Raw genomic sequence first — 12,013 nt, forward strand, 5'->3', positions numbered from 1 at the left:
CTTCTAAGACAATTCCACCAAAACCCACGCATTCTTTGGAGACAATGAAACCACTGTGGTGTAGTGGCTAGAGTGTTGGACTGGGAGTCAGGAGATCTGGGTTCTAGTCCCCACTCAACCATGGGAGCTCACTGGGTGACTTTGGGCCAGTCACAGACTCTCAGCCCAACCTACCTCACAGGGTTGTTGTTGTGAGGGTAAAATGGAGCGAGGAGGAGGATTATGTTTGCTGCCTTGGGTTCCTTGGAGTAAAAAAGGCGGGATATAAATGCAATGAATAAATAAATAAATAATAACTACATATGGGGGTATGGAAGGAAGTGTGGCAAGAGAAAGAACACACTCATTTGGAAACTTTGCATCTTCAAATAGGAAGTCTTAGGAACAGTCTGGAGAAAATATTACAGAAAGTAGACTAAAAAGGTTTTTTTTTTAAAGAAAAGAATAGACAGAACAATTTTAAAACAATTTTATAATTTCCTGATGAACTTAGTCTGTGAATAAAAAAGAAAATAAAACGGAACAAAAGTGTTTATATTATCAAGGCAAAGTTGAATATATAACACAATTTCTTTGCAATTCATTATCCTGTCAGTAACATGACTCCATCAATAAAACACATACAAGTTGAAGGCAGCGTGCGCACTTGCATTACAGACATCTATCATTTCCCGCTGCTGCTCCTTCCAGAAGGAACTCAAAGTATGCCAGACTATATATATGCAAGGCTTGCCTCCTCCTCTATTAAAGTGCAACACATCACTTTCTAAGTAGCAAAAGATCCCCATCTGTAGTGTGTGTGTGTGTGTGAAGACATCCCACAAATTTTCACTCCCTAGGACAGCCCACTGCGCTGCCTTCGTGAATAATTTGGTAAAGCAGAACCTGGTGTTCTAATTTCAGCATGAGGTGAATCCAAGGGAAGTAGCAATACTGCTTTGGCAGGGATGAATGAGCAGCATATTATGTCAGTCTGAAGGAGGGTCATCTGGATATAATCCCATTTACTTGCACAGAACCTAAACAAGATGTGAAAATTTGGTAAGCATAAAACTCTCTTAGGATCTAGCATACCAAATTCATCACTGGAGGATAGGAGGTTAATTGAGAGAAAGAAAACCTGCAACCTATTTGTATCTAGAAGATACCCACTGAAATCAGTATTAAGCCAAGTCATGGGTTTACTAGCTGAAATGATTGAGAGACGCCTTACTTCACCTAAGCCATGAGTAGATGGAGAAAACTAAATTAAAGGGTAATAGCAATCAAGCTTGGCCTAAGACTTTTAGATCCTGTATCAACAAGAGTGTCTCAGGGATGAGACTGTAAACTAAATCCAATGATTCCAATGTTTTCAACTTTGATTTCAGCTGGAACAATCAACAAAGGAATGAAGTAAACCAGCACTGGAAAATTGGTAGCCTCAAATTTAAAGGACTATAGATATTCCTAAAATTAATCAGGATTATTATTTTGAAGTACATTCATGTGTAATCATTTAAGATATGACTAGTAGCAATAATAAATGTATTCATGATATGTAGATTTATGTTGGCCAAACCCTTTAAAAGAGGCAAGACCTTCCATCCCAATGGTGCAGAAAAGAATGCCAAGCTCTTTGAAGTAAGAATATGAATGCACATTTTCAAAAGTGGGCGCGGACAGAACAGACGGACACATGTAAATGGGTATTGGCAGAAGTGAAGGTGCATTTGGAAATACAAAATAGTTTATGTGTACGAAATAGAGACTAAAGTGTGCAAATACGCTTCAATGCATCCCTTCTATTTAAATTTGCAGTATTAAAGCCCAGGGATACTCACAAAAAACAGTAGCTGCTAGTGAAGAATAGTTTATAATTCTGCTCCTTTCTATATTTTAAAGGTTGTCCATACGGGACAGTATTGGGCGAGGGATAAAGTCAAGTGTTAGTAACATTCCTAAGAAGGCCACACTGGTTTGGTCTTCCTTGGTCTGTCAAAGGCAATTGAAAGGTATCTTAAGCCTAAAAAATCCATTTCCTCATAGAACTGGGAGGAGGAGTCCAGCACTTTGCCTTTTCATATTTTGAATTCCTTTGGACAATACATTTAGTTTTTATATTTTTTAAAACACAACTTTTTTCAATTCTACTTCTATCTTTTTTTATTATTATTTAAAATCAGACAACAGACACACATTGTCGGTAACTGCCCCAGCCTGAGGACCACACAGACAATAATTGACAAGCAGAGAACAAAACAGGAAAAATAAAGTAAAAAAATACCCCTGAAAAAGTCAAGGGGAAATACCAATGATGATAGGGTTACAGCACTCGCCACACACACTGGAAAAAGTCAGTATCTTATGTTTACGCTTTTGACACTAAAAAGTTTGGAAATGCTTTTATTCTCTCTTTTTAAAAAAAGGTCAAGAGGCAGCCATTTTGTTCAGAAGGATAACGGCTCCCTCTATAAATGGAAAAAAGTTAAAAAATATTTTATATTATAAAAACAGCACCTGCTGCACTGACAAGACTGAGTGATTGGCAAGAGAAGAGCTTGTGTCTTGTTAATTCTGGTAGCCCTAAACCAGCCATTGCCTGACCTCCGCACTCCACTGGCTTGACTGACTGACTGACTGATTGAATTTTTATACCGCCCAATAGCCGAAGCTCTCTGGGCGGTTCACATGCCGGCAACCACCTACAGCATCCCACCCTGCTGCTTGATTCTCTCAAGTTAGTTAACGAACTTCATTTATTTCGAAGATCTAACCTTTTATTAATTTATACAAAGTTAGTTCAGTTAGTACAAAGTTCTAATTCAAACAGAAGTATATCCCATTACTAAGGATACTCCAAGAACCCATGCTATGGAAATACCTTAGGAGTGTGAGACAGGAGGGAAATGGTGTTAACTTATATTTTTCAGACACAGGAATCTGACCAAACAGAATATTCCTTGAATTAAAAATAGAGAAAAACAGATGCCATATTCACAGTGATCTTGCAAAATACACTGCAAAAGTTCCCACCTAGTGAGTCTTTTCTTTCTATCCATGGCATTAGATGGCACATACTAGTCTGTCACCATAATCTTCATTCCTTTAGTTGTGACAGATATTTGGGATTTTCAGGGAGTGTTTGGCATTTCTGAATGAAGGCAATGGCCAAAGGCAGTCCCAGTCCTGATACACTAGAAAGATATTTCATCCAGATGTTCCTCTTATTAGTCCCCTCCTTGTACAGTAATAGCTAATGTCACTGTGTCATTCTAAGGTTGAAGTTTCATCTTAGTCTTTGTTAAACCTGGATTTGGTGGGAATGGAATGATAATGTGGGTTCCTTGAGATCCCACATTAGACTGCCCAATTAGGATGTCAAGAAATTACTGTGATTTCTCAAGGAGCTATTAATAGCTGCACCAAATTAATAAAAAAAATAGAGGGTTCCTGTGGTTTATAAACACCTTTTGAGGCATTACAAATGAGCTTTTTTATAGTTTGAAAGAGTAACATGACATTCCTTAAATATAACAAAAACTTGTTATAATCCAGTTTTATCAAACTCTAACAACATGGCTAGAATAAACAAAAGATTTTGGAATTCACTGATAGGAGGCTATTTTTAAAAATTGGACTGAGGAACAAGGAAGGTAAAATATAAGGTACTTTTCCACCACAATTGTCTAGAGCTGTATTTTCTGGACACAGATAGTGGATTTCACTTGCAGGAGATATGGCTGAGATAAAAATCTCTGAGAGCTGTGATAGTGTAGTGGCAGTCAGTGGCCACATATAACCATAAACACTTTGGACCTGTGCATTTCATACCATCTCACAATGGAGACAACATTACCTAAATCCACAAGTCAGTCAACAACCTTGCACTCCACTGATAAAAGAAACAAGTTAAAGCACACTATTCTTGACAACAACTCGCAGCCAACATCTCGCGTTTAAGGCCCCACAGTTCCTAGAGAAATGAAGCGAGACAGGACCTCTATCCAAACGGCATCAAGGAGATTATCTGCAATGCTTCACTGATGATAAAGCCAAGTCATTGTTCCAAGATCAGAACTTGTTTGCACTCTCTCTTGTTCTAAAAACATTTTACTGAGGGCTTAGATCATGCCTGCGAGTGGCAGGACTCTGAGCTCACGAAATGGGGTATAAAAGGTGTGTGCGGTGGGGGAATAAGAGACGAGTTGCAAGAGAAGCACATTCCAAGTTGTAGGGGGAAGGGTTCAAACAGCAGGTGTTCAGCTGGATGATAAAGACCAAATGGCCAGCATGGGAATTGGCTCTGCTTGACAAATCTTTCTTCCCCTGGAGAACAGGGTAGAGCAGGGCTGAGTGTAAACAATGGGCTTTATCACAATTTCATTGCAGTGGGTCCTGTACACACTATTCTGGGAATGTCATACCTGGGCTAGCACAGATCAGCTTTTGCAGAAGCACAGCCACATGGTGGCAGCTGAGTTAAAGGCTCCAGAAATACTAGCATGGAGAACTGTGATTTATATGCAGTGTAATAAGCACATGGGAATGAAGTAGCAACCACAAGTCACTATCTCTGACTAGCTTCCTGCCCCATTTTCAGCAATCCCTCCCACCCCCACAAAACAAAACAAAAACCCACTATCAAGGAGCATCTCAGTAAGAGGTTTACAAGCAGCAGTCATTTCAACCACAGATAAGAAAAATTCCACAGCTTCTCCCACAGAGAGAGTGGATTGTTTTACAGCAGAGAACAAGGGCAACTGGAGACCTGACCATATAACTTAGTAGGATAGCCAGGGAGTGGTAGCGGTGGGAAGATATTAGGCTTGAAGGCTGAGATGGTTTTACAGGCAGCATTAAATTCCTACAGTGAGTAATTAAGGATGAAGGAGAAAAAGCTAGAAGGGAAATTTCAAAACAGCAGCTCCTATCAAAACGTGCTGACTCAAACAATAGGGCCAAAGGCGCGGCTCTGGTATGAGGCATGGCTCAATGGTATGTACAGTCACTGTCTACATGCTTTCCGGTAAAGCAATTTCAACCTTGAGACTATTCATGTCCGCTCCCCTGTCCTTTATGACGAAAAGTATCAGCCACAGCCTATTACGGCCACCCAGTTCTGAAATTACCACTACAGATCTCCAAAGCCATGAAGGTGCTAACTAAAATAACAATGTGAATCTCTCTTTAGGAAACCCAATAGGAAAACACTGCCATCCAAAACTAAGCTTATTTATGCTCTACCCCCTTCCTAAAGTGACTCCAATGTACCTCCCATGCAAGTGCTAATGAAAGGATGAAGCTAACAACTCAGCACCAGACAGCCCTACTGCATCCTTCCATAATCAAAGGCAGATGCTGTACGTTTAAAAAGTATTAAAAAGTATTAATAAAAGGATTCCTTTTGTTTTATAGATATTTCTTCCCTGCTGTTTAGAAATCAGTGATATCCCAGCACCTGGGTTTCCAGATTTGATGAGCAGGGGCGGGGGGGGGGGGAGTCTAAGCCAGAAAAAAAGACCTCCAATAAGTGTTTTGGGATGGAGGATGTGCTGTAATCTCTGAAAAAAGAGGAAAAGGGCCTTGAGATTGTGTCTGCTTTATAGGAATAAGCATAATCAGATGTAAAACACTTAAGTTGGAAAAACCAAGCATCGTGATTAGGACACTCATAACAGAGACAAACCAGTTAGGAAAGCAATTTAAAGGTCAGTGGTCTTTCTTCTTACTGCATTAAGTTCCAATTCACTATTCCCTTTTCTTTTTTCTGTTCTAAAAGATCTTAACTCTGAAATCTGAAAGCTGAAAAATCAGAAAAATTTAGTTCCTCTAAAGGAGAAAATATAGTGATACCAGAGTTCTGTTTCAGTGAATGCCTGCAGAATGATACTATGCATAAAACTAGCGCTGTTTCAGGTAAAACTGTATTTTAACAATTAGTGCAAAACAAATGAGCATTTAGATTCCTATTTTGCCTGTGAATTTGGATATGTTAACATGATGCCATTTAGAGAAGCAATTTGGGCCTCACTCATCATTGGCAGTGCTGTGGAAGGTACAGCAGTAGGTGTGACCAATACTCTGCTACTGGGTATAGCTTATGAAGTAACCCCCTAAGAACTCAGAAATAGATAAAATAAGCAGTCAAACACGAAGAGAGCACTCTTCAAAAGAGAATGCAAAGATATATAGATAAGATATGATGCTAAAAATTGGCCAGAATATCAAGAAAACCTGCAAAAGAAAACATCCGTCACTATTTCATAGCCCATTTGGGAAACAAAAGTGAAGCTCATAGTAGGCAGAACAGTTCGGTCCCATTTCCCACTCTTGCTGAATTGAAGTCATCACTGAGAACAAGGGATACTCCCCACCTCTCTTCTCGTAATAACTTCCATTTTGAGGATAACACTCCTGCGCAGAAATAGGCAGCAAATCCTGAGCTAGCTAAATGTGGGCCACTATCAGAGCATGCTCAGCTTTCCCTATAAATGAAGGTAGGCCAAAGATTTTACTAACGGGAAAATAAAACAAAGGCAAGTGTTCCCCTGCCACCACTTCAAGAATCACCAGAATTACCTATGTCCAATATATTGCCACTTCCATGCTTACTGGACTCAGTAAATTTCTGAGCAAACATATCCCAAAGCCAACAGGAAAGGTAACTGGGAGGCATATTCCAAAGTAGAAAGGCAGTGAGAAGATGAATGCAGGCATGATTGAGTACTTATAGACTGGAAGAGCTGAGATACCAGTTTAGATTCATTTGTTTCTTTTTATAAAAAGGTGCACCAAAGGTTTCTTCTTTTCTCCCCCGTTTCAAACTCTTCTCCATCTTCATGACTCCTTGGACTGACTGGGCTTGGCCCCTGGGCATGCTGCTGCTGGTGGTGGGAGGGAGGGTTGCACTGGTTTCGGTCATGACGATTCCTCAAGTGCGTTGACAACTTGCTCCAGGATGTCAGGGCAGTGATCAGCTATCTGCTGTAGAATGGCATTGGCAAACTCTTGTAGCTCTGCGCTGTCCCTCTCACCCTTTTCCAGCTCTTCATGAAGCTACAAGGAAACAAAAAACAAAATCTGTCAGCACATGCTGGAATTTTAAGATGCCGCATCTGGATTTGGCCCACAGACCAGGTGCTATTTTACAAAAATACAGAAATTAATAAGTCACACACAGGGGACTGTTTCAGGTAGACTGAACAGGGAGCTGCTGCAGATTGCAGCTCCTTGATAAGTGTATCTGTAGGATACGTGAATTTGCCAACATGTTTTGCAATCATACGTAAAAATGGAACACACGAAATGTATCTGGGTGCTTCCATCTGAAAGGTTCTAGGCTGGAATATTACATTTAAGTATAAATATAATTTACCTACGACAGTTGAATGGCAATACTTCCAATTGTAACACTTGCTGGAATCTAGGTTTGGTCCGGCCATGTTTACAGCTTCAGAGCCTCCATTACTGTTGGAAACACTTATAGCAGCTGAACAGGAATATCGACCCATGATAAGGCAGGAATGGAATAGAGAATTGGAGCGTCCAATTTTGCCTAATCAATGCATGGTTGTCTTCGCGTCTGTAGCTGAAATTTCTACGGATCTTAGGCTACGCCTTATTCAGCAAAAAATCTTGTTTCGGGTTTATTGGACTCCACAACATCTCTTTAATAAGGGTATGTCTAATTTGCATAATTATTGGAGATGTAATGCTCCCAATGCCAAATGCTTCTTCAATTCATGTTTTGGCAATGCCCAATAGTTGCCTCCTTTTGGGGGGAGATCATAATAAGGCTAAACTTTGTATTGAAACTATCTTTAATATGGAACGATGTACATGTCTTCCTAAACTACCTGCTGGTTTCTTGGAAGTTAACGCATGATCAGCGCAAATGGATTTAGCTGTCCTTATGACAGCTAAAAGACTGATATTATTACATTGGAAAGATAAATGTTCTCCTCCCATAATGCAATGGGCTGAGGACTTAACAGTGCTATCAACATTTGAACGGGTGGTATATAGGCGCCACTTCTGAGTGGATAAATACATGGATATTTGGTCTGCTTTTCTTGAAACCTATGCATACCTCTCTCGCTTTTTTCTTTTCTTTTAGAATGCCACATTTGATGAAAAAAATGACATTCCTATGCCTGTAGTTTTTGTTCTTTTTTTAATTTCACAATTTGTTTTCTGTTCTGTTAAATTTACAATCGGGGGGGGGGGACCTAAAAAAGAAGGTATACGTTCAACTAGGCCTGCCAGTTTTCTCATATTCAAAAAATAACTATTTTTTCAGATCTTGTGCTGCAAACTAGATAAGGTGACACTAGCAAAAGCTTTCTGAGCAATACTTCAGAGTTTACTGTTCCTCACCCAGAGAGGGATGCCTCCCTTGAGTGTCTGTCCATTATGCTTCAAATTCATGCATTAAAATCCTGATGAATGCTCCCTAGTTGGAGACCCTCCTATTGGCATCCACACATTTCATGGTATCTAAGCTTTTTATGTCGCAAAAAATGGAATGGCTCTTAGACTCATGGTCTTTGACCAAGGGTTCAGATTTTGCTAGAATGTGAATTCAGGTCTTCCAAGCCCAATTCTCTACTAGTTAGGTTAGTGGTCACCAGCATTTTCAGACGCAAATCTGCAACATTGGATTGACTCCCTTTCCAGTTTTTGCTCTCTTCATCCCCTACATATTATCTCACTCTAAAGTCTAATAAAAGGAAGGTAGTAGATGGCTATAACCTACTTCAAATTGGGGTATGACCCACCATTTGAGAAGCATGCTTACGAAGTCTGTTATGGATAGATTAAATTCTTTGGAAACGCAACATATATTTTGAAGTCATAAAAATAAATGCAAGTGAGTATCCTGCCAGATTCATCTGTTATTAAGAGGCTTCAGTTATGAATATATTTTGCTTCTTATAGGTTTTAACAACATTTTATTAATGCAGTTTGTGTGTAAATTCTATTACCTTTAAAATCCTGTATTACCGCCAATTTGGCACTTAGTTTTGCTCTGGGAAATACGGAGTGTTTGTTTATGCAATTGGATGGCATGTCAGTCCAAAATATGTTTATGAAAGGATATCCTTATTAGGCGATGTTTAAATTTATTCATAAGTATTTTTATAACAACGTATTACATCTAAGTATTGTTTAGACTAGTGTATTTTCAATAAAAGCAAACAAATTAAAGGAACCCCAAGACGCTTACTTTTTCCTTAAGCATAGATAACTAAGATTTTCAACAGTTCTTGGTTTTTTGGCTGAGGAAAAAGCTTGTGTCTATGTGATACCATCATGCAAAATGGAATGAACTGCCTATAATGCATACGAGCATTAGCTAGGAAATATAGAAAACCAAAGAATATCTTAAAACACAACTTTAAAACAAACAAACAAACATGCATTTATTAAAAAAAAATTAGGGACAAAAGAAAGGATAAGATCAAGACATGGCAGCATGTATTGAATTATATGGCTTTTATCTACTGAACATTATTTTAATGTATTCTTGGTTTTTTGTTTGTTTGTTCTTCAGCTGCTGGCTGTAGCCATTGCTGGACTTCACAGAACTGTAAGATGGTTTTTAGATATTAGTGCCAAGAACCACAAAACTCAAAAGCAACCTAATTTTGACTAAGGAGTATGCAAACTGAGAGGCGGGGTAGGTGAGACTCCTTGCACTAATCAAAGGAAAGTAGAAAAAATCAGAAGGAGCTTATAGACTTGATAAATATGCAACATGTTGTAAGCCCCCTTTCATGTCATATGACCAGAGTACTATTTGAATGCAATGGGTCTTTGAACTCATGGGTGTTTTAAACAGCAATACAAACCATAAAACCCAGGTGATAAAATTGTATAGCAATCCTTGTAATACATGTGTGAGTAAAAACTCCACGAAGCAAGAGAAAATAGGAGAAGGGTAGAGAGATGGAGAAACAGGAGGGTAAAGGAAATAGAGCAAGATAGAAAATGCAAAGTTACTATCACAACTATTGTCCTCCAAAATTATCTTCTCAGAGGTTCTCAGTTCTTAGTTCCTTCTGCATCACTGCAAGGCCCTCAACCTCTCCCTAGCTATTATTTTTTAAAACTAGTAGTTAACAGATGATGTAGTAGATGCATGGCCAAGTGCTGATCTCTACATTTCAGTCTGTTATTTCAGCTCAGTACAAGCAACCATGCCAGAAAGAAAATGCCAGTGTGAAGATTCCAAATGTATGCTAGATAAGATACAAGTGAAAGACTGCACAAAAACACGGCTTTCAAAATTTGAGGAGGGGATAAGGAGTGAGATTTTTGCAAGTTTAACTGTTCAGTGCAGAAGAATAATATAAACCTTTTCCTCATTCCTTTAGAAATGTGTATCTGACAACTGGAAAGTATCGTGGCTTGCATTCAGTCATGGTCATTCTCAAGGCTTAACAAACAAATAAACTTATCAGGCTGATTGTAGATTCAGACATCTATCAAACTCCCTAAAGCTCAACTGAGCTCGCTTTGTTATTGGTTAAAAATTCCCTCTCACTAAAAAGATTACCTAAAGACATTGGTTTTGGTGTTCGTTTATCCATGTGGCACCACTGGAATTTCCTCCAAGGGAAAGCGCTCTAGCTTGTGCTTGCCCACATTTGCACTGAGAAACAGAGTGTGAATTAGAAGTGCATGCACACCTACTTGCACATTACTGCAACAATAGCAGTGCTTTTGAGGCCCATGAAATGCATGTATCACAGCAAAAGCACTCTGTCCTACATACCTACAGTTTTGGTTTATATGATACTTTCTTCATATAAAAATGGGCAAGCATGAATCTCACCATGTTCACCACTTCATATAAACATGGTGTTGCCAATTATTATTGTTGCTGTTGACGACGACGACGACAACAACAACATTCTGCCTTTTCCCCAACACTGGGACTCATGAACCCACTCACATATGCAAAGAACAATCCACAATACAATCCACTATATTTTAGAGGCATATGTAAATAAAATTTGAACATTTTAAAGGTATTGCCCACAATATGGAAAGTGCCAATGAACTCATGACAGGGCATGCTCCTGCATCAAAACATACAAAATGCCGCAGCTCCTCCTCCACCCCATCAGCCCCAGTGGCAACAGCTAGCGATAATTCCACTACCACCAGTCCCCAGGCAGGCGTTAAATCCCCATATGCCTCCCACACAAGCACTGTTTCGGAGCACAACACACAACACAGTTCTCTCAGCAGGATGACTGCAGAGAATTCACACAGCCCTCCTGAGATAAGGCTTCAAGACCTACCCAGGAAGAGAAAAACTCTTCTGATAAGCAGTGAAGGGAAGGGACCTGGACACATAATAAGGGAAGCCAGAGACACACACAGCAGCAGCCTTCAGTAGCTCACTGCATAAGGCATGGGAGTGGGAAGCAGGAGATAAGATGAGCCCCTCTGAGAGAAGGTTAGAACTTCCCTTTTGCATGCCTACCAATTAAAAGTAATGTCAGAAACAAAAGACACAGAATTCCCAGGATTCAAACACTGGAAAAACCACATAGCACTTCCCTAACCATTCAGTTCTTGTTCGAACACAGGGTACAATCTTATGCTGATTTATTTATTTATTACATTTATATCCCGCCTTTCCCCCAAGGAGCTCAAGGCAGTGTAGGTGGCAGGCATGACTATTCCAGTGAGGAGGGGAGGCGAGGAGATGGTTAGAAGTTAGATCAAACAGATCCCTCCTTCTTCCTTTTAAAATGCTTTATGTGGGTTATGGGGAGTGAATTGAAGGAGTAAAGTACACCACAAAAGCATGGTCGTTCCTTGTGCCACCCACATTCTGTACTCTGCTTCAGCCATTTACTGGCAGAAAAGCTCTGTTGGCATATGTATTGGTGAATCTGTCATGATGGCAGAGTATGTGGCGTACTGCCCTAGGCTTATAGCAGGGCTCCTGCCAAACCTTATAGCTCCATAATCAGCATAACTCAAGTATATAGGATTGCACCTTCAGTGACCTACA

The 12,013-nt window shown here is 39.6% G+C and overlaps 1 protein-coding gene across 3 annotated transcripts in view; it reads right to left on the bottom strand.

Annotated features, from left to right (window-relative positions):
• Nucleotides 1–481: 481 nt before the first annotated feature.
• ERC1 (ELKS/RAB6-interacting/CAST family member 1) overlaps nucleotides 482–12,013 on the bottom strand; it is a 203,268-nt gene continuing 191,736 nt past the window's right edge. For all 3 annotated transcript variants that reach the window (XM_063134903.1, XM_063134906.1, XM_063134904.1), the window contains one exon: nucleotides 482–7,038. In XM_063134903.1, the coding sequence (XP_062990973.1) occupies nucleotides 6,901–7,038 (138 nt within the window). In that variant the 3' untranslated portion in view covers nucleotides 482–6,900. The remainder of the gene's footprint in view (nucleotides 7,039–12,013) is intronic.

The sequence above is a fragment of the Elgaria multicarinata genome, chromosome 9 (assembly GCF_023053635.1).
Source record: "Elgaria multicarinata webbii isolate HBS135686 ecotype San Diego chromosome 9, rElgMul1.1.pri, whole genome shotgun sequence".
NCBI classification, from domain to species: Eukaryota; Metazoa; Chordata; class Lepidosauria; order Squamata; family Anguidae; genus Elgaria; species Elgaria multicarinata.